Source organism: Triturus cristatus, chromosome 5_1 (genome assembly GCF_964204655.1).
Source record: "Triturus cristatus chromosome 5_1, aTriCri1.1, whole genome shotgun sequence".
NCBI lineage: Eukaryota > Metazoa > Chordata > Amphibia > Caudata > Salamandridae > Triturus > Triturus cristatus.
Genome location: NC_140587.1, coordinates 751747447 through 751770367, shown reverse-complemented (window position 1 = coordinate 751770367; position 22921 = coordinate 751747447). Strand labels below are relative to the sequence as shown.

At 49.7% G+C, this 22921-nt stretch overlaps 1 protein-coding gene across 1 annotated transcript in view; it reads left to right on the top strand.

Annotated features, from left to right (window-relative positions):
• Positions 1–22921, top strand: part of LOC146831425 (uncharacterized) — a 232073-nt gene that overhangs the window by 22031 nt on the left and 187121 nt on the right. The window contains exon 2 of the mRNA XM_085605726.1: positions 22183–22310. Coding sequence (XP_085461852.1) covers positions 22183–22310 — 128 coding nt within the window. The remainder of the gene's footprint in view (positions 1–22182; positions 22311–22921) is intronic.

The following is a 22921-nucleotide window of genomic DNA, read 5'->3' as shown; positions in this document are numbered from 1 at the left end:
TCAGATCTTTTTACCCTCATTCTGTGGCGAACATCCCTGTCCAGTGCCTTCCACAAGAGCCCCTGGATTAAAGTTGTGATCCTATAGAATGGAATTTACTTGAAAGGTCTGTGGTGTCTGAGGTATTCTTGTTCTGCCCAATGGTGCAACATCCTTTATTCCTTCAAACAGCAGGATTCCATTGCTAGAACCATCCGTTCTTGTCCTCTGCATTCAAGTAGATATCGTCAAGCAAGGTAGCAGCATGGTGTTCAGGCTATGGGTTCCGAATTGGGAATTGAAAGGTCATGTAACTTTTTTTTTTATTTTTAAAAAATATTTTTATTAGCATTTTTACATTTTGATATATCGCACATTAGTACATACAAATGATATTTGTTTCATACAATTCTTGCAGTTTTCCTATGTATAGTTTGTAATTAAAATCGCTCCTTTGGGATGGTACCTACGTTGTGGGAGATAATTTTATGTATGTTTATAGTCGCGTTGTTATATGCTCTTTTGCGTATGGAAATGTACCTCCTTCCTATAAATTACCGGCCTGGTAACTACCGGTATAGGTTCTCAACTGCTAACTGGGGAGTCTAACTGGGGTGGTTTTTGCGAGAGCTGAGACTTTTGCCCAGACTTGGCGCTATAAATGTGTTATACCTACGTTTTGTATGTGGCTTCGTATGTCTAGGGCGGTCATGTCAGTCTCTACGCGTCTAACTCACATGCTTAGTGAACAGCTGAATTGTCACGCGTTATTACATGTTTGTGGCTTCTTGGAGATTAGAGTTTGCGCCTACGATCGGTGTCTGAGTCTGTGAAACTGAGGGGGGTTTGAGATAGTGTGTCCGATTCGTCTCGTGTTGTCTGTTTGAAGTCATGTAAGAGTAAAGTCCACTCCATGGATACATGGTGTTTGCGTATTCCTTTCACTTCTTCATTTCTTATTGCTGCTTCTTCTGCTGTGCCCCATTTGTTTATTGCTACCACCCATGCTGCTATTCTGGGTACTGTCTTGGCTCGCCAGTGCCTAGCTATTCCTCTTTCGGCTATTAGTATTGCTAGTGACGCAAAGTGTATCTGCAGTTTGTGGTCTTTCTGTCACCGGAACACTCCGAGTGCGCAGGCCTCCCAGGTATTCATTTGTGATGAGCCTGTGTGTTCCCTCAGTGTTTCATGTATACGGTTCCAGTATGGTTGTATTGTGGGGCATTTCCAAAACCTATACTGGAAGTCTGCGTCTGACGATTGGCACATCGGAACGGTTGTCTGGAGAATATCGCTGATGACGTGCCGGCGTTGGATATGCCCTATGTAATATGTAAAATTGTATGTTTTTAAACCGTGCATTATGGGACACCTTCTATGGATATTCGAGTGCATTTTCCCTCTTTGTCATGTAATGGGCGCCAATTTCTTGTTCCCATGTTTCACGTAGTGTGCTTAGTGGTTTGTTTATAAGTTCTTGTATGGCTTTGTATAGCCAGGTAATTAAGTGTCGGCCTGTTCCCATATGAAGGATTGTGTGTATGACCAGGAGTTTTGCGGGTTCCTCTTCTGTTAGGTCATAGTATGGGAGGCAACTTGCTATGATCTGCCTAATGAAGCAGAAATTGTCAGGGGGAAGGTCCAACTCTTCCATTACCTGGTTGAACGGTCGTTATTGTCCGCCTTCAAATAGGGACTCCATCTCAGTCGGTGAGTGCTCTGTCCATACCTGTGGCATGCGAGTTGTGTAATATGTCTCTCGTCTGAGCAGTCCTATCAATGGTAACCATGGGGAATAGAAGGGCGTCCATGCAGACATGCAGTGTATCCTCTGCGTACATGTGTGGGCTATTGACACTTGTAGTGGCTATGTACCTTGGTTTTGTGCCAGGTAGGAGCAGTCGGCAGATCTCCGGTATTGGTATAGGGGCGGTCTCCGTATGGGTCTCCCCTATGTGTCGTTCCGCAGTCCAGTAGGAGAGCCACTGGAGTTGCACAGCTAAGCAGTATGACTCAAACAATGGTGCCCCAACCCTCCCTGGTCGGTGGGTAGCTGCAGGTTGGCTAGTGCGACCGTGTCTGCTTGTACCCCCAGATCAAGGAACTCAGAGTCCGAGTCCCTGAAAAATGCTCGGGTGGGATGGCAGGAAGGTTGGTGAAATAATATAATAGTCGTGGTACTATTATCATTTTAGCTAAGGCCACGCATCCTATCGGGGCTAGGGAACGTCTTCCAAAAGCTCAACGCTGTTCTTATCCCTGCCAGTGATTTGCCGTGATTGCCCACAAATAAGTCAGGTGGAGAGTGATTAAAGCGGACCCCTAGGTATCTGGGGGTGCTTTTTCTCCAGGCTATTCCTTGTTCTCCTATACTAATGTTCTGGGGGGGGGGGGAAAGGCCCGGGCTCAGTGGGTATATCATTGATTTATCTCCGTTCACCCTGAGTCCTGACGCCTCCGCAAATTCTTCAAGTGTTGCCCATATAGAAATTAAGTCTGCTGCAATATCCCGCACATATATTAACACATCTGTGTACATATGGGGGATACCCCAGGTTTCTCCTTCTAGGCGTATTGCCAGTGGCTCTACCGCTAGAGCGAATAGTAGGGGTGAGAGTGGACCCCCTTGTCTTGTGCCTCATTCCACCTGAAATGGAGTTCCTATGTATCTCCCCATAAGTATTCGTGAAGTTAGTTTAGTGTACAAGAGCTGTGTAGAGTGGGGCCTATCCCTATCCGTTGTAGGACCGTGAAAAGGTATGGCCATGTGAGAGTATTGAATGCCATCTCTAGGTCTAGGATGAGACCGGCAGCTCTTGGGAATGTGGCACCCACTTTATCTTGTATGTGGAATAGCTGGTTTAAGTTTTGGGATGTGTTCCTCCCCGAAACGAATCCACATTGGTCTGGGTGGATTAGTGTCTGCTAATATCTTCCCCCAATATCTTGCAGTCAGCCGACAGCAATGTAATGGGTCTATAGGAGGGTAATTGCTTTGGGTCTTGGTTTGGTTTGGTTTTGGGAACGCCACCAGAGTGGACTCCCTGAGGGGTCCTGGGAGCTCCCCCTTCTCTAAAGCTTCTGCAAACATTTCTGTGAGGCGGGAAACCAGTAGTGAGGAAAAGGTGGAGTAGTAGTAGTCTAGGGGGAAAACTTCCATTCCCGTAGCTTTATTGCACACAATATCATGAATTGCTTGGGTTAAGTCTGCTGATTGTATCTCTGTGTCTAGTGAGGTTTTATCTGCTGCTGAGATCGGTGGTATGACCAGCGGGTTTAGGAATAGTTCCGTTGCTCTTTGCATGTTCTGTGCTGGGTTCCTATATACTCTGGTTTAATAGTTTAGGAACAGTTGCAATATTCCCGTTTGTGAATGGACTGGGTTTCCGGCTGGGTCTAGTAGTTTTGTAATTGGTTTGACTTCGGTGTCCTGTCGGGTTAGCCAGGCTAGGAGTGTCCCAGTTCTGTCCCCTTGTCTGTGTGCCCCTTGCTGCATGTGCCTTAAACTATATCTGCGCAAATCTAATACGGTTGTTGCGTGTGCTGTTTTCGCTTCTGCTACTTGAGTTATGGTTGCTCTGTTCGCATCCGCTTCTTTTTTCCGGGTTGCTTGCTTGGTTTCGGCCTGTTAGTACACGTTCCAACATCCTCTTGACCCCCACTATTTGCTTTATACATTCCCCACGGGCTACCACTTTGCACGCGTCCCATTCCAATAATTTGGACGTCACTGTACTTGTGTTTTTGGAAAAATATTCCTGTATACTTTGTCCCTGCTCGTGTTTAAACACCTGGTGAGTCAGGCATTCTCGCTGTAGTCTCCAGGTAGGTACTGGAGGTTGCAGGGGTTTCCATCTGAGGGTTAGTATGTGGGCATAGTGATCTGAGAGGACCTGGCCTAGGTAATTGGAGTGTTGAATTTTGGGGACTATTGTTGCTCAGAGCAATCTGTCCAGTCTCACCCATGGGTTGTGTGGAATGGAGTTGAACAATTACAGTTTTGTTTGTGGATATCGTGCTCTCTATGCATCCGCGAGCACCCAGTGTGTGACCCATGTTTGATATCGCTCTGTTTGCTTGTGGGGCAGTGTGCCGGTGGGGGGAGTGATGTATCCGTGGTTGGGCCTAATTCTGCCTCTGCCTGCAAGGCTTTCTGGCGTGCTGCGATTATTTGCTCATGGTTTGGGGGGCTCCTTGTTGGCGTCCCTTTTCGAGGCTCAGGTTGTGTTTGTGTAGGCTTTTTCGGCTGTCGGTGTTTGCCTCCGGATTCTCGCTTTTCGCGCATGCGTTCATGAGGGCTCGCATTTTGTAGGTGCTGTTCTGCCCAGTCTTGTGTGTCTTTTGGGGTCGTGAACAAGTTAGTGCGACCTTCATATGTGATTTTGAGACGTGTGGGGTATAGCAAGGAATATTGGACTCCTTTTTTGCCGCAGCATGGGTTTGACTTCCAGGAAAGAGGCGCGCTGTCGCTGCTCCTCTCGGGAGTAATCTGGAAATAGAATAACTGACTTGTCCTCTATTTGTATGGGTCCTTGTTGCCTGACAACTCTGCATTCCTGTCTCTATAATGTAAGGATTTTAATAGCAGAGGCCTAGGTGGGAGTCCTGGAGGTGGCTTCCGTGCTGGAACACGGTGCGTCCTTTCCACCGAAAAGTTGGGAGTCCGTTCCAATTCCGGGTTGAGCGATTTGAGCCAAGACTCTACATATACAGTCAGGTTTGGGCCCTCCACTCCTTCTGGTGGATTTATCACCCAAATGTTGCACCTTCGTGAGCGGCCCCCCAAGTCTTCTGTTTTTTCTTCTAGGATCTTGACTCGGAATTGGAGGTCTTTCAGTGTTTCCTATTGGGTTTTGACCTGGGTTTCTATGCTCTGGAGGGCTTTGTCTCCTTGTTCTACCTTATCTGCTAGTTTCCGATGATCGTCTCTAAGTATATTGAGGTCTTTGGCCTGCGCTCTGAACCTGTCCTCCATCGTAACTGTTGACTGTTCAATGGCCGCTAGCACTTTGTCTAGTTTATCTGGCATTGATGCTGTTGTCATTGCTTCCCCTTCATTTCTAATGTCTTTAGTTGTAGGGGAGGATTGCCTTGTGTGGGGTGGTGTTTGCGAATTCTCGGTTGTACCTTGTCTGCCCATCCTCAGGGTGGGTAAGGGCGCTTCTCTGTCTGATCCGAGTTGTTCATGTCTGGACGGTACATCGGATACCTGGGTACTGTATTGAGATCCATGATTTCTGTTAGTAGTTGCTCTGTTGCTGAACTCAATTCAGCTGTGGGGCTCTTCTCTGCGTTCTTTCCCCTGGACGCACTTAACTCGCATCAGCGTGTTGATCCTGATTGTTTGTTCCCCTATCCGTACCCCTATGGTCTTGTACAGAATCATGCTGCGGGAAAGGCCTTCCCTAATGTTGTGATGTCTGGTCTCACCCTGTGGCGCTTGGCTGAGTTCGAAAGGGGCCCTTGCCTGGGATCCTTTTGCTTAGTTTTTTCTACTCCGGGTGTCTTCCGCTGGGTATTACGGCAGTGTCTGTGTGTGCCTGATAGGCCCACCCCGCTACTATCTTCCCTCCTGGTGCGCTCACCTCTGGTATTAATGTCTTGACCTGCGCTGTACATTAGTTGGAGTTGCCTCGTATGGTGTATGCAACGGGATACATCTCATAGGGTCAAGCTATGCTTTGGAAAGGCCTTTGTCCAGATTCCTTCTCCCAGTTTCTCACCCTCCTGTGGGAGTGTGAGGGGGTGATTAGTTCCTCTTGTTGCCAGTTCCTTTTCCCATTCCTTTTTGTTCCTTCTTTTGTCTTTTTCGTTATTAGGGGTTTATTCCTCTTTCTTTGTCTGTCCGCTTGCCTCCTTTTTCCTCTGCCTATGCGTGTCCCCTCTCCCCTGTCTTCCCGCGTCTCGAGTCCTGGCGCCGATATCTAGAGCCGTCGCGCTCAAGTAAGTGCATGATGGGGGGGGGGGGGGGGGAAAGGGGGAGGATGAGGGAACCCCAGTCACTTCCTCGCATTTGCACTACTTTTCCAAATGTTTGTGTGTGGGTGGAGCCGGGGGGGGGAGGTAGGTGGATGCCCTCCTTGATGTCTCCTGTTGTACGTGGTGGTTAGGCTTGACTGCGCTGTTATTGCTGGTGCCTGTATTTGCTTCCGATGGGCCCGTGTCACTACAGGCTGCCCCTTCGCTCTCCCCTTGGGTGCTCTTTATCCGGCTTCTTGCCCCTGGCGATTTACTCACTAGGTGCTGGTGTGTGGCCTCTGCTGCCTTTTTTCGGTCTATCTCATTCCGGTGCCTCTAATTAAATTCCTGGCACCGCCATTTTGGTGCGATCCTCCGGTTCAGTCCTTTTCCGCCGCAGGCTTCATCCCTAACACTCACCTCAGGCGTTCACTAGCAGGTCAGCTGCCACTGGCAGTTAATTCATTGGGCATTGGTGTGGGGCCCTGTTGCTGCACCGTGGTCTGTCTCTCTTGGAGCCACTACTCCGCCTCTGGGTGCTACCATTTTGCGGAGAGCCTCCGAGTCTGTCCTCTCTGCCGCAGGCTTTGCTCTCCGCTCTCACCTCTGGTGTACTGTGTCGGGTTAGCTGCCACTGGCTGTTAACTCACTGGGCGCTGTTGTGAGGTCTTGGTGTTGCGCTGAAGTCTTTGTTCGGGGTCGTGAGTCAGACCCGGGCGCAGCCATTCTACCGTAACCCTTTGGCTCGTCCGTCAGCTCCGAGGTTAGCAATGGTCGTTCCAATCCACGGAGCTTGTCAGGTTGCGGATATTAAGCTCACCGCTGTCCTCGGGTCCTTCTCAATGCTCCGATAGGGACCCACCGGCACCAATAACTGCCGATTTTTGAGCCGCCGGCCGGAGCTCTAGACACACGTCCACCATCATGGCTTTTGTAGCCATGCCCCCGAAAGGTCACTAGACTTAATGGGAACCTTTACCCGGGCGGTAAACTGTGTATGCCATCAAAATGTGGTTTTTGCTGAAACCTCCCAAATATTTCAAAGGCATCCATTTCTAAAACAGCTCCATGCTAGCTGGGAATTGAAATTATCAAGTTGAGATGGGTATTGAGCCCCAGGAAATGCATTGCTCAACTGGGACCGGCCATTTAAGGATGCACAACAAAGAATCGTTAGCAAAACCTCCTGTTATGATGCATGCATCTGTACATGAAAAAGATTGAGCTGGGCATCCATTAGATGCAGGCAGTTAGTACCAGCAATTCGCTCTGCATGTCAGGAGTCAGGAAGTTGAGGCCAGTGCACTGAAAGCAAGCACTTGGCATACCCTGTCTGGCTTTTTGCAACTATTATTCTTTTCTAGCTTCTATATTTTTTCATGCATAAATAGCTTTGTGATCTGTGTGAGGACCTGTTCTTCCCCTGTTTTAGGCTACACACTCCTTTTGTGTTGAATGCTTGTTTAAGTGATTTCTACACAACCCAACACTGTGATACCCTTTCCTTTTGTTAGGTCTCGGCATGACGTAAGCAGCACATGCGCTGTTCTCGTCTTACGAGGTTTCTTGGAATTGATCCGATTCCAGAATCCTCGTCCCAGCTCCGCCTTCAGTTTGGATTCATGCGCGTCGTTTGGCGTCACAAATTATGCCAAAGGCAGTGTAATAATTGCACAGAAGGCATGTCAATCCCTCGTTGTTGCCACCCTGTCTCATTTTAGCCACGTCCGCCGGGATTGGATATCTTAAATGCGGCGTGACACAGTAGGTTTGTCATTAACTTGCTGCACTTCTGTTTTTTAAACAATTGCATGCAATTCTGCTTGGAAAGAAGCTGTGGCTGCTGGCCGCTGCAGATTTATTTACCAACTGCATAGAACAGAGGAGCAAGATGGTGGGAGAGTTTGAAGGGGATACTTTGTAACTGTCCGCTTAATGCTACACGGAGGTAAGAGTTTTTTTTAATAGCGGCGGTGATGTGATGTCTATGTATTGTGTTGTAACATTTGGATCGCGCTTTAAACCTCTATCATATTGTTATTGCACTTAAATAGCGCTTTCACCCTCTGGCGAGGCGTTGAATTCGAAGCGCATTGTGTGTGAGTGGGGCACGGCGTGGTGAGATTATACCGGTGGTGATAGTCCCTCTTCACGGCACAGTGCTCGCCCTGGCTCAGCTCCTTCACCCCCATGTCACGCTGGCTTCCATTCTCGGATCCTGGCAGGGGCTCCCAGACCATGCTCCCCATCTTGAGTAGGTAACTGTCATTACTCCAAGCGTTTCTCCAACACTGCCGCCCTGCCCTCTACAGCTCCTTGAAGTCCTCCGGGCCCCGTGGGTCCAGCTCCTCCGCGGCGTCTACAGATCTTGCAGCGCTAGCAGCGCCCCTTTATAGTTCGCTCTCCCTCTCCGCTGAGTCCGTGCGCTGCCTCAGGTCTGGTTCGTCACTGCCCGAGTGTGGCTCACAGACATTCACGTCCTAATGGGCTGGCTATGCGGGCGGCGCCAAATTCAATCCGGCGCTCGCACCATCGCTCTGCCTGCTGCAGCTTGCCACGGCCCCAGTGCTGTCAGCTGCCTGCCCACCGCCGCCAAACTCAATTAATCATTGCGCTGGGGTGCAGCCACTGTCTGGACAGGCTGTTACTGGACAGCCCCGCTGAGCAGCCCTTTAGCCCTGATACGTTCCACGTCGTCCGCAATACTCATCTCGAGTCGCCAATGTAGGAGATGAAGGAGACCAAATACTGCACAGCGGGAGGAGCAGCTGAGTGCCCAGCTGGCTGAGGTACATCATATACTTCTCTAATGCCATGTCACTGTGCGTGCACACTTTCTTCAGGAGCTTGCCAGTCTGGTGCTCATTGCGGGTTAGAGCTATTGGCATTGCTCATGACATTATTTTTGTTTTTGTTTTTAAAACATTTAAAGAAACGGCATTGTTATTTACAATGTCAATAGCTTAAACATACACAAATAATGTCATGAGCAATGCCAATAGCTCTAACTTCAACCATGCCGAGACCATTGCATTGTAAATGCTTGTTCCACCTGGAGACTGAGCTGCCTCATTGACTGCTGGGTTTATCGCATCTGCGCTCCCTCAGCCGGCTTGTGAGTGTATTGTAGCCGGAGACTGAGCTCCCTCGATCTGCTGGCACCCTTCGCTGTTGCACCGATGGAGGCCTCAAATGCTGCGTTAGCCTCAAGTCGGCACAATGTTGTCCCTGGACAACTGCGAGGGGAAACCCTAGACGCTACAATGTGCTGCCGGGGAATTCAATCTTTTCACTCCGACACGCTATATAAAAGTCTCATGTGGAAAGACTTTACACCAAGGGTGACTATGCCAACAAAGGCCCACTGTCCGTGGACTCTGTGCTTCCCATTCCCAACTTACAAACATATCATGGCACCAGCAGGAGCACAATTAAACAGAATAAACCAGCCCAAAGTAGCAATTGCACACCATGCCATTATGGGTATGCAAATCGGCCCAGGAACGGCTGTTTCGTTCTCCACATTGCAGTATGCGACCTGTAAGAAGTGAAGCCAACATTACAAGTGTAGTGGGAAAAAAAGGACAATTTTGCAGTGAATCTCGCGTTTATTCAGACAGTTAAATAAGTCTCGGCACACTTTCTTTGAGATGTTCAGGGCTGGCGCAGAGTACAATTTAGTGTCAAAATTACATTCTGTTCGTTTTTCACAAGTAGAAGTCCTCCACTGTTATTCATTCACCTTGACCCATCCCCGAGATGACTGAGCTGCCTTCAGTGACTGCTGGGTTCCAGCAGCTGCCAGGATTGCTGTGGGAATTTAACCCAGTTACCCGCCAGTAACTGGAAACCCTAGATTGAAATGCTTCTACTGACTTCTGGGTTCTAGCGGCTACTAGCAGCGATGGAAATGTCACCCAGTTTCCCTGGGTAACTCGAGAATGAGCTGCCTCCACCCACTGCAGGATTCTAGCAGCTACCAGCAGCTGTGGAGGTATCACCCAGTTACACGTGGGTACCCGGTAATGAGCTCTCTCCACCGAATGCCGAGTTCCAGCAGCTCTCAGCAGCTGTGGAAATATCACCCAGTTACCCCAATGAGCTGCTCCTCAGACTTCACTCACCCCGAGACTAGCGGCTACTGGGGCTGAATGGCTTCAATGCACTGCAGGCAGAATGGAAACAGGAGATCACAGCACCGCCGTACATAAACGCCTCATCTGGAAAGCCGCGGTATATGAACCCCTCATCTAGAAAGACCTGAAAGTCAGAGTGACCTTAAGAATAAAGGCCCACCACTCTACTTGTCCACTCCCAGCTCACAAACATATCACTGCTGCAGCAAACAGACGCTTAAAAAGAAGAAAGCAAACCAAAGCGGTAATTGTTGCCCATGGCATTATGGCTATGCAAATGAGGCCAGGACCAGGCTGCGTTCTCCAAACGGCAGTCACCCACCAGCAAGAAATAAAGCCGATTATAAGACGGCAGTCAAACTATTTAGAAATATTGCAATCCTTCCAGCTTTTATTCAATCGCAGCAAATGAAGTATTTTTCACTCTTGCAGTCAGCACTTTCAGGACCGCAGTACATTTCACAATTGAAAATAAAGTGCCGTTTTTTTGAGAGAATGTCCAAGTGCTCTTTGAGCGTTAAGGTCGCTCCATCTGGGAGACAAGTTCTCCTGAAGGTACTCGCCTGTCACCAAAGAGGTCATCGTGATCTGTTCTGTATTGCCGACCAGCAGACCCCTCTGAAGCTCATTGTCGCCCCCATCTGTAGATTTCAAAGAGTTCCCTGCCAACAGAGTCTGTGACAGAGCACAAGGTCTGCAGGGCTTGCGCCACATCCCTTATGACTTTAATCACAGAACACAACATCTCCAGTTCCTGCAAGTCTCCAGTGCACTCTGGGGGGCGCTGGGCATTATTTGGGTGTGGGGTTCATTTTCCCTCCTGAAGGGGCGGGGCTCTTTGTGAGGGTGGCTGCGCACCCTCCTGCCCTGTCTCTTCCGCATGGTTAGAAGTGTAGCTCCTCACAGGTTACACCGTACAACGCAGCTCTAGGTGCTGCTTGGGCGGGGGGAGTTCTCTGCAGACTGCTGTTCCGATGACAGCCAGTTGAGGCCGGTGATTGACTCGGAGGCAGTTCTCGGTACTTCCCACAGCTACAACAGTAGTTGTGTGATTGTGTTAATAGCTGTTCTTTTCCTTCAGCAGGTCTAAGTGAAGTGCTTGGGACTCAGTGGGCGCCTTCCTCATATGAGGTGCGGCCATTTTAAACGCCAGGTGTGGTGAGGTTAATCTCATAGGGGGTCAATACTGTGTAGGTTTGCGCTTGGGTGGCAAGGGAAGTGTCCTTGCAGCTCTCTGGGGAGCTGTGAGGTAGCTTCCCCCGGTGTGCCCTCACTGTTCAAAAGCTGCCCCCCCCCCCCCCCCCCCAAAATCCAAGCAGGTGTGAATGCTGACTCTGCCCGGAGCGCTCACACGCTCTTCATTGCTCTTTAATAGGAGTTCGACCCCGGAGTGACACTGAAGCTCTTGAGACTGATCAATCCCGATTTTTATCGGAATGACCTCCCGCGACTGAGCGGCCTCCGGCGGCTGCTGGGTTTGTTGTGTTATTACCATCTGTGACTGAGCTGCCTCGGGGAGCTTCTGCGTTTATTGTAGCAGGAGACTGAGCGAGGGGGAGGAGGGACGGAAAGGCTCTCTCAGCGGAAAGGCGGGACCGTCCAAGTTGGAGGGACTGTGTTTACACCGAGCAGCACCGAGGGAGCCGAGAGCAGGGGGAGTGGTGGACGGGGATGACGCCATGAACACCACTGCCTTTCTCCGAGGCGAAGCAGAAATGCCTCGGAGAAAGGCAGCGGCGCTTTCGGATTCGGGGGCGTGTTCTCCTCTTGCCATTGGCTGGAGGAGATAATCGGAAAAGTTGCAAAAAACACGCCCCGAATTCGAAAAGGATGGGGCCTGTTCGAAGTGACGAAGCTCTTCTCCAATGGCTGGCCAGCATTCAAGAGGCCAGCCAATGGAGAAGAGGGGAGGGTGCAAGCCCCTCTTCTCCAAAACATTAAATCTCCGACTTCCGGTTCTGCCTTCGGCAGACCGGACGGTCCTCGACCTAAAAAAGAAAGGAAACCTACATAGGCCGTTTTCCAGAAAGCATACCACCGGCAGTGGAATATCAGTCAATTAACACACCAGCAGAACATCAGTGAAAAACGTTTGCTCTCTACGTGTCCAATCAGCCCTTCAAACCCCCTCCATCCCCCAAATTGATCAAATAAGTATATTGGAGCTAGCCTCCTCGCCCCCCCCCCCCAAAAAAACACCCATCTGGTGGCCCCAAGAAACTCATGGATGAATGCACTCGTCATAAACACAGGTTATGCATAAAAAAGGTATTCCTACATATTGCAGCAATACATTTCGTGTTTAATGCAAGCGTCAATAAGGAACAATATCTGCTCTGATTTGCGTTTTTAATAAAAAAAATCTTTAGACAAATGTTTTTCAAATATTTTTAATTTTGCAAACAGTACCCGGAAATACCAAAACAATAAACACAAAACCAATCGTCCTTATCGCAGCGCAGCGCATTTCTGGTAACAAACCAATCAATTGTTCTCACTTTAAAAACAATAGTCAAAAGCGACCGGTCACTCCTGGAAATACTTTTGGGTTTTATTAATTCACCCGTAGTGCTTCATAGCACAGGCCCGACTAAACGGTACTCCTTTTACCTATGTTGGAATATAAAAGGTAGAGTAGGAGTTAATGGGTTTAGTTTTCAATCCAACCACTTTATTCATTGCACTGCTGTCCTAAATTAAACATATATTCTTTTGGTATTGCTTAACGGTTACAAGGGTTTGCGTTTTTGCTAATTAGGCATCGTTTTGTTGTTTTTCCTGCCTTCATAAAGCTGCCGGCGTCTGTAATATGTGTAACAATTTTAGCCATCCCTGTTTTATTTTCACACTATTTTTACAAGAATTCTATAATAGGAGAGGTTGGCTACATTCCGCAAATGAGCACATAAATTAACAATAAGCAGACGGTTTTCATGGCAAAACAACCCAGTGAACTATTGTGTTGATGCCAGAGCTGCCATCTTTTGAAATGGTGAACCAGGTTCAAGTCCCAGCGTTGCCTCGGCATCCTGTAATTCTAGGCTAATCAGTTAATCTCCCTCTGCTTAAATAAACAGAATGCGACCTTGTAGAATGTAACCCTCTCTAATGCATTTGGCTCGAGTTTGTGTTATATAAACCTATAAAAAAATAAACACACTACTTTAACCATCTATTTGTATCAGAAAGGTAAGGCCTTGGTTGCAAAGTGGAAATGTTGTCATTTTTAGTTGTAAAAAGTCACCTTTTTGCCAGTTTGATTCTTGCACCTACAGCTACACGGCCTATGCTGTGGCAGACTAGAGGTCCTAAACCCCTCTTTTGTGTTTTCGTGTGCTTTTTTTTTCTTTTTAGGTCGACAGGCTGAAGAATATATATTAAAATCACAAAAAAACAATTATTCTATTAAAATGTAGGGCTACATGGCTGAAAGAGTTGTATCGGCCTAAAAGCAGCACTATAATGAACCTATTACTGTAAAAGTGTCTGTTACCTGCATGGCTGAAAACTTGTACGGTCCCAAGGGTGAGACCGATTGCATTGCAAATGCTTGTTGTTTAATGGATCTGCCCCATCCACCACAACCCCATCGCTATTTCTTGCTCTACAGATACTATTTTCTATCTTATTCTTTTGTAAGTATTCGTCTATGTGCAAATGCTTGCATGCAATTCTTTATGATGATCAATTCTTACTGTTTGGATTCCTTGTACAATTTGAGTTACGATTGCTTTACTACACTTGGTCCAGTGAGATTTGCATTCTGAACTTAAACTATATTTCTCTGGGTACCTTGAATCTTGCTGCATGTTTCATTGTTTTTGGTATTCAGAGAAATAGTTTTTTAAAAACTGTATATTACAAATACACATTAATCTTTAGGAAATTGCTTTGGATGCTACAATCATAGAGGATTTCTTTTTTTTTTTTTTTTTTTTTTTGTGAAAATTTTTATTGCGCAGAAAGAAGGTTACAAGCACGGGCCTACAACCACCTGGGCCGGCCGCTAGTAGGTAAAAGTTCAAACAGTGCAAACACAATGACTGGCCCACCGGGGCTCCGCACCCTACAGAAGATCAGACTGCACATAAAGGAAATCAGGATACACCCTTTTAACATAAATAACAACTTAAAACAAAAGCGAGGCAAGAAAACATGAGATGGGCGTCGGGCCACAGCAGGGGCACTTCCATATCCGATCACCCAATGGCAGTCAAGAAGAAGGGGAACAAAGAGGTAGGGGTGGGGAGGAGAAACGGGAATACCAAAACTATACTCAGATGTGCCAGATAATTAAGGAACCATCAAGGATCAGGGGGACAAGGCTACCTCAGACGTTTCCACCAGGGGGGGAGCACAAATACTTCCACGATACACATTCCACTGCCCCCAAATTCTGCTCCAATCCCCGGGTTTACCACGAGCCACATACACAGTCTTTTCCCTGAACATGCACCAGTCCATGTTCTCCTTCCAGACAGACACGGTGGGGGGCCGCTGCGAACCCCAAAGCTGCGCTATGTCCCTCTTTGCTATCATGTTCCCCAGGGCCGCCCACCAAGTCTGGGCCGCGTTATAATCATTGGGCTCCCACACATTCAGAACACAACGACGCACCTCCGGCAACAGCGAGACCCCGGTGACTCGGCTCATAACCTCATGCACCTGACGCCAGTATTTCACCACCTCGCGGCACTCCCACAGGATGTGGAGAAAGGTGGCACTGTGCCCACAGCCACGCTTACAGAGCCCGTCCTCAGAAAACCCCATCGAGACCAATCGGGGACCCGTCACGTAAACGCGATGGAGGATCTTAAGCTGGACCAAACGGAGACGGGCCGGGATGGCAACCTCCTTAGGAGATGACAGCGCGGACTGCCAGTCCTCGTCGTCCAACTCAACCCCATCCCCCGTCCATGCCTCCCGTAGACGCACCAAGAGGTCAGCCCGATTATTGATCAATTTTTTATAGATCAAAGAGATAGTACTATCGGGAACGTGACCGTCGAGTATGCGGTCCTCGAGGGGCGAAGAAACAGGGACCGTGGACCCTTCCCCAAAAACCGAGAGCAGGGCATGTCGAACCTGAGCGTAGCGGAAAAACTCCCTCTCACTAAGCTCATACTCGCTCCGGAGCGCCGCGAAGGTCTTGACCGCGCCTTTAACCCACAGATCCCCCACTCTGCTAATGCCGATCGTGTCCCAGTGCTCAAAGCCTTTCGTCGTCCAGAGGCTCCCCAGGCGGTCTGAGGCAAACAAAGGAGTAGCACACGTTAAACGCTCACTCCAGCCCATCGCTACATTCGCCGCCTTCCACACCCGTACCGCAATCTTGGTAGGGCCCGTGAGGGTCCTACCAGCAGATCGGGAGTAAAGCGCTCTGTTATAATTACCGCCGGGAAGCAGGAATTTATCCATCTCATACGCCGGGTTCAGACCAGGAGCATACGTGGCATGGTTAATTGCCGACAGTTGGGAGGCCCAATAGTACCGTCTAATGTCAGGAAGCGCGATGCCCCCGTCATACCCGGGGAGAGTAAGCTTTGACAGAGCGATACGCGCCCGCCCGTCCCAGACCAGTCTCCTCTGCAGACTCTCCACCTCCCGAAAGTAGGCCACCGGAATGACATCAAAGGAGTTCTGAAGTGCGTAAAGAAATCTGGGAAGGGACATCATTTTAAACAGGGCCGCGCGACCAAGCGGAGACAGGGGCAACCTACACCAACGAGCCGTATCCACCCTCAAACGTCGGAGTGGAGACAGGAGGTTCTGCTCATAGCGGACCGCCGGGTCCAACGAAACATATACCCCCAGGTACTTAAAGCCGGATGAGGACGTTTGGATAGGAAGTAGAGGCGGCAAAATGGGAGGGCCACCAGAGATAGAGTACACGCAAGATTTGGACCAGTTAATTATCAAACCCGAGTTTTTCCCGAAGGAAGTGAGGACATCAAATAGAACATTAAGCGACTGTCGCGGCGAGGTGAGGTACAGAAGAATATCATCCGCGTACAGCGAGACCCGATCCTCGAAGCCCGGGGCCCACCGGATCCCTCTGATAGAGGGCTCCCAGCGGAGCCAGGCGGCGAGCGGCTCCAAGGCAAGAGCAAAAAGCAGAGGGGACAACGGGCACCCCTGCCTAGTGCCCCTCCCGAGAGCAAAAGGCCGGGAAGCCCGCCCATTGACAACCACCTGAGCCATTGGTCCGGCATAAAGAAGCTTCACCCAGCTAAGAAATCCCTCCCCAAAGCCAAAATTCTCCAAGACCGCCCAGAGGAATGGCCACTCGATGGTATCAAAGGCCATGGTGGCGTCCAAGGAAACCACTACGGCTGGTTCAGAAAAGTATTTCGCCCTAGCTAGGACGCCGTGCAGACGCCGCAGATTGAGAGCGGTATTACGGTGGGGGATGAAGCCGCATTGATCCGGATGAATCAGATCACTGATAACGCTCAGCAAGCGGTTGGCGAGGACTTTAGCCAGGATTTTGGGTTCTGCGTTTAAGAGAGAGATAGGCCTATATGAAGCACAGCGGTCACGTGGTTTACCCTGCTTAGGAATCACGACTATAGTCGCCAGACGCTGGTCGGCGGGAAGGGAACCCCTCTCGTTTGACTCCTGAAACATACGACGAAGGAAGGGCGCGATTTTATCCGGGCGTAGTTTGTATAGTTCGATCGGCAGGCCATTGGGGCCCATGGCTTTGCCCGAGCGAAGGGAGCTAATCGCAGTAGCAATCTCATCGACGGCCAAGGGGGCATCCAACCGCTCACGGTCCTCGACGGATAAGCCGGGCAGGACAATATCCCGTAGTAGAAGACGAGTCGTCTTCATCTCTATCAGACACCGGGGAATACACCGCCCGGAGGTGGTCAGCAAAGCACTCCACAATCTCACCAGGCTCAGTCACACACACTTCATCCGCAACCCGGAGCTCTGGGACCACACGATTCACTCTCTCCCTCCTATCCAGCCAAGCAATCAATTTACCAGCCTTGTCTCCAGCATCATACAACCTACCCTGCTGCTCCCTATACATGGTCCTGGCAGCGTCAGTGACAAGGGACTTATACTCGAACTGCTTCAGGCTGAGGGCATGTAGCCCATCCGGAGTGACACCCGTCTCCAAGGCCGCCTCCAACCCCAAGATGTCGGTCTCCAGCTTCACCACAGCCTCCATCTTAACCTTCTTAGCCGCCACAATCTGGGATAGGGCCTGCCCACGGAGTACTGCCTTAAAAGCTTCCCACAGGGACACTGCAGACATAACCGACCCATCATTCTCAAGGAAATATTGGTCAATCGACTTGACCAGGCTATAGCGGATCGTGGGGTTCCGCAGATACCAAGGGTTAATAGGAGCGATCCGCCCAGCAGACCGCGTCCCAGTGTCAAAAAGCAACCACAGTGGGGAATGATCAGAAATACCGCGAGCCAGATGCTTAACCTCTCGAATCCGGGCAGTCTGGGCCGCGGGCATAAGAAAGTAATCCAATCTGGAGAGACTCCCATGCGCCCCAGAGTGAAAGGTGTACTGACACTGTGTAGGATGCATTAACCTCCAGCAATCGACCAGACCGAAGGTCTCAAAATCCGCCAAGCCACGCCTGCGCAGCAGGGAGGGCCCTGGGTGGGTGGCGATCCCGGTCGCCCGAGACTACCGAATTGAAATCCCCACCCATAAGCAGAAGACTGTCAGGAAGCTCAAGCAGCATTCGACCCAAGTCTGAAAAGGTGGAGTTCTGGAGGCCCGGGGGAACATAGACAGAGACCAAGCAAAGGGACTGCCCCTCCCACCGCCTAGTCAAAGCCACATAGCGCCCTCTATCGTCCGGGACTACCCTGGTGATCTCCAGCGGAAGTGAAGAGCGCAGGAGAATGCCAACCCCTCTAGAGCCAGTGGTGAAACCAGAATGGGCAACGAGTCGGTAACCCCCCCTGTTCATGGCATGACAAACGTTACCCACCAGATGTGTCTCCTGTAAAAACACCACATCAGGAGACATACGTCGCAAATACTGCAGCACAACACCCCGTTTGATACGGTCCCCCAATCCATTGACGTTCCATGACATCAACCTCAACCCGCCCCCCCCATCCCCTCCAATCGATCAAGGGTCCCCCAGCAGATAGCGCAACGCCCGAAATTGGAACAGAACAAAGACCTCGCATTAAAAACAAAACACACAAATCAACCCCCCCAACTTCCAACTCCCCCCCCCCCCCCCCCCCCCTGCGACCCGAAAAACCACCCCAACTTGCAGTGTGCCTGTCGCCCCATAAACCCCTTTCTACGGAAAGACCCCGGAGGAGGAGAGGGACCCGTCCCCAACCGCCCCCCACATTGATCATAATGAAACAAAATGCCCAAGGGAAGTTGAACCCAGCCGAACAGTATAAAATGGCAAAGTCAAGGACCAAAGTCACTCCGAGGGAGACCCGCCACCCTCGGTACCAGCAGAGGGCCTAGGCCGGTCCCCGCGGCCCGGCAGCGAGTCAAGCCAGTCACTCACAGTCGCGGGAGAGTCAAAAAAGGTTGTCCGATCGTCATGCTCCACTCGGAGCCTAGCAGGAAAAAGCATGGAGTACTTGAGACCCAGGTCGCGGAGGCGACGCTTCACCCCCTGGAAGCCCATCCTCTGTTTCTGGACAAGTTGGGTGAAGTCCGGGAAAAAGTTAATAGACGCATTCTCATGGCGGACCGGGCCATGAGCCCGCGAGGCCTGCAAAATCACATCTCGGTCTCTGTAGTAGAAAAGTTTGGCAACAATGGGCCTCGGGGGGGCCCCCGGCCGACCGCCCGGAACTCGATGGGCCCGCTCCACAGCAAAGAACTTACTCAGGCCGGCGGGGGCAAGATGCTTGAGGATGAGCTCCTCAACCAAGAGATCCACCGGGTGGTTGTCGGAGGTCTCCGGGACGCCTATGACGCGGATGTTATTGCGGCGGGCCCGTCCCTCAAAGTCCTCCAGCCGCTGGGCCATCTGATCGTTGACCGACTTGAGGTCGCCGAGAGTGGCCCGCTGGTCCGACACATCCGCAACCAGGGTGGACGTCCGCACGTCAAGCGATTGAACCCTCTCGTTGGTCTTGGAGAGATCCGCCCGAATCAGTGCGACATCAATAGCCACCGTGTCGATTTTACGGGCCAAGGCCTCGTATTGCGTAGCAATAGTCTCCTTGATGCCGTTAATGGCGCCCATAATGTCCTGCAGGGACGGATCCGAAGACATGGACAGGCCACCACCAGCTTCTTCCGAGGGGGCACCAGCCGCTCCAGGGGACCCTCTTCCTTGAGTATAGCGATCCATGTTGTTCGTCTGGACCGGACCCCCGCGGAGGGATGTCTTAGTCTTACGCCCCTCGGGGCCCCCCCTGCCACCCATGAGAAACACGCTCACCAACGGGGACCACCGGCCAAGCGTCAAGGGGGCACCGGCCACTCAGTCAGAAGCCGCACCAGATACCGTGTTGCGGCCGGGCGAGGGAACCAAAGTCAACGGGCCCACCGGCGGCAGGCCGAGACAAGGGCATCCAGCAGGGAGAAACACCCAGCCGCTCCAAGCAGTTACGATGTCCAGCCCCTCAGGGATCCAAAAGTGAAACCGAAAGTAATGGAGCGGCCACTGGCACAGATCCGCTGCCGCTGTTCAATTACGCCCCGGCTCCACAGGTCACCCTCGCACCGGGCCCAGCCATCGATTGGACCTCGAAAGTTCCAGCCATCGTAGATCAGGATTCCCAGGTCCGATTCGGTTTCTGAAAGAAGGTCCACGTTCAGCCAGAATTCGCCTTCAAGATTCCGTCAGCCAAGTCAGGATAATGTCAGGATAAATTCCGAGGAGCAGCGAGGGTCCGGGGAGCCCTGTGCTCACGCGACCATCTTGGATGCGCGCTAGGCTCCTCCTCCATAGAGGATTTCTTGGTCCTCGTGCCACAGTTGCCATGGTTCAATATCCATTCTGGACAGTGCTAAGAACCCATCAACAAAATAAATGTATTCACGCTTGCTAGCCTTTGACTAAGCATTTAACCGAGGATCAGAGGTGCAGCCAGCCTAGTGCAAAACAATCTCACTGTTTGATGTTGAAGGTATACAGTGTTAGGCTTAACAAACTCCTGTCAGACTATCTACTTTGCCAACATTAATTGGTATATTCTGTGGAAGCCATGTGCACTGGCATGTGCGGTTTGAGCGGTCGTTCCGTAACAGCAGTCCATGTTTTTAGTCTATGTACTAGGAAACGGTTCAGCTGGCTTAACCCCCTAGCTGTTGGAAGGAACTGGGTTCTCCCTATGTGTCTGCATAGCTATGTTAACAAGGGACAGTTTGAGTGGCAACCTTGTTTGCTGGCATAATTGGCTATATCTCCAACAGTAATTGAGTGAGAGCAGCTGCATATGGCTGACAAAAGTTTTAGGATCTTTTGAAGCCATGCAAGGGCAGGAGGCAGAACAGTGTCCAACATTAATTTCCCTGTGAAGATGCTGATACATTTTTAACAAATAGGGTGGAGTGTGCTTGATCATGTAGATAATTGCCCTTCATGCTAGTCGAGGCCTTTTACTCTCTATTGGCAGCTCTACTCTACTTTGGACTCCCCCCCCCACTTGAGTGATGAACACTTCTCTCATGGTCATTCCCCCGTACGAGTCGAGTCACTAATGTTTATAGTAATATACCCCTCTTCAGATTATTTACAACAAGATGCTTGCCTAATGAGTAACTGCAACACAACTGGATGCAAAGGGTTGGCATTTCCCCCCCCCCCCGAGGCCCACAACTGGCCCCCGAAGGCATTCTCCGCATGCCTTTCCATGGCAGAGTCTCTGCCATGGAAAGGCATGCCACTGCAGGCATACTAATATGGATGGCACCGCCACCATATTGTCTACCTTTTCCGCCTGGCCGGCAATCTGACTGGCGGAAAAGCGGCAGACGGTCTTTCTGTCCGCCGCGGTGCCCCTCACCATACTAATATGGTGGGGGTGAAAAAGGATATTCGGCGTGCAGATCGCCTGCCCAGCGGTGGCGACGCGCCAGATATCCTAATAGGCCCCATAGTGTTGTGCATAGGGGTTACGTGGTAGGTTTCAGGATGCAGACATCAAAGGTTAAGAATCTTGAATGTAGGTCTAAGGGTTGGGTCATATAACTATGGGTTTGCAGTATATAATGTATGGCTTAAGGGTTTTTGTGGAGAGTATGTGATTGGGGGTACATAATGAAGGATTTGGATCTTGTGTTAGAGTATGGGGTACAGCGTTAATGATCTGTGGGTTAGGGTTAAAAGACTAGGATAAACGGATAGCAACACAGGATTAGGCGTATGGGGATATGGGTATATTGCGTACAGTTGAGGGTATAGCGTTTGGGCGACAGGAGTATGGAGCTTGACAGTTGAGACTATAGGTTTAAGCCATGTGATTATAATTATTTAGTGTCCAAGTTGGAAATGTTTCATTCAAGGTCTCTTGATGGTTAATTTTAGCCTATTTGTCCTTAATTTATTTCTGTTAAACACACTTGGATTTCACTGATCCCGTTAAGTATTAAAAGCAAAAGACACACAATGTATGGAATGCAGAACAAATCAAAACATTCGCCCCCAGTCAATAGATCTAGGTTAAATTCATCATTCTGTTGCTCACCATGCCACCCCAGTTTAGACCTGGCCATATGCAAATCAGTTTTGACCCTCTGCCTCATGGGAACAGTTCAGCCTGAACTGCCAAGCCAGGCCCTCCCTGGACTGGAAACATGCATCCTATGACCGGTTTCGGGGTTTCACCCCATATCGGCCAGGATAGCTTGAATCCAGTGGCACAGTATACCCGGGACCCATGTCTGGGCATACCCGGCGCACTTGGAGCGAGAAAGCAAAAGACACACAATTCTTCTGTTTCTCAGTAAAAAATGGAATTAAGAAGACGTATCTTGGTTCACATTTTAAAAATACTTGTAGTTACTTCACGAACAACATTCACATCCTTCTTTAATCATGTGGTCTCGGATTAGGATTCTATGAGAATAAATTGTGTTAAGAAGTATATGCTGTCATCAAGACTGTGTGCAGGTACTTTATGCCTTCTTTTTTTCTCAAAACAGGAACAGTCCTCATTAGAAGCAACAATGGCCAACTGATGCTGGTGTCTCAACAGGCTCTAGCCCGAGCTCAAGCCCAGTTCCAGAGTAGCCCAAGTCCACGACCGGTAGGAACTGCAGAGGCCCCAAAAGTAAGATAATGTACCATACAAGTATTGTGAAAAAAATGCATTTTAGATGCCATACTTGCGAAAAGATCACTTTTGGGTGAATTCTGTTCACAAGAGAGATTATGTGTGCTTGTTTCCTTCTAAATGTATACATTTCCATTTAAAAATAATGAAAAACTTAGCATCACATTTCAGAGCTAGTTTTACTTTTCTGTTTGTAAATATTTAGGTGCACAATCCACATCTTTCTGCTCTCCGCACACCCTACTCTGTTCCTTCTCTGTCAATTGTACACAGACTCTGTAGTGAAAGTATTACTTTCAAAGTTGTTTTACACATTGAGTCTTGCAAGATATAGCTGCTGACTATTCCAAAACAATGGTTTAGCAGTGACTGCTTATAAGAAACTCTTCAGTGGCTGAAATCATTGGAATTAGGATGTAGATCTCTGCTTAATTCCCTTTCTTAGCTCGAAGACAGTCTCTAGATCGTTTCGGACAAGATCGCCATGTGAAATTATCTGAGTATGTAATTTGCTTTTCGAAAGTATTATGCAGTCATATCATGTGTACCTAGCTGCTTGCACATACTTTTCCCCAAACTGTTCAGGTAACATCGGTCCTCTTGCTTAC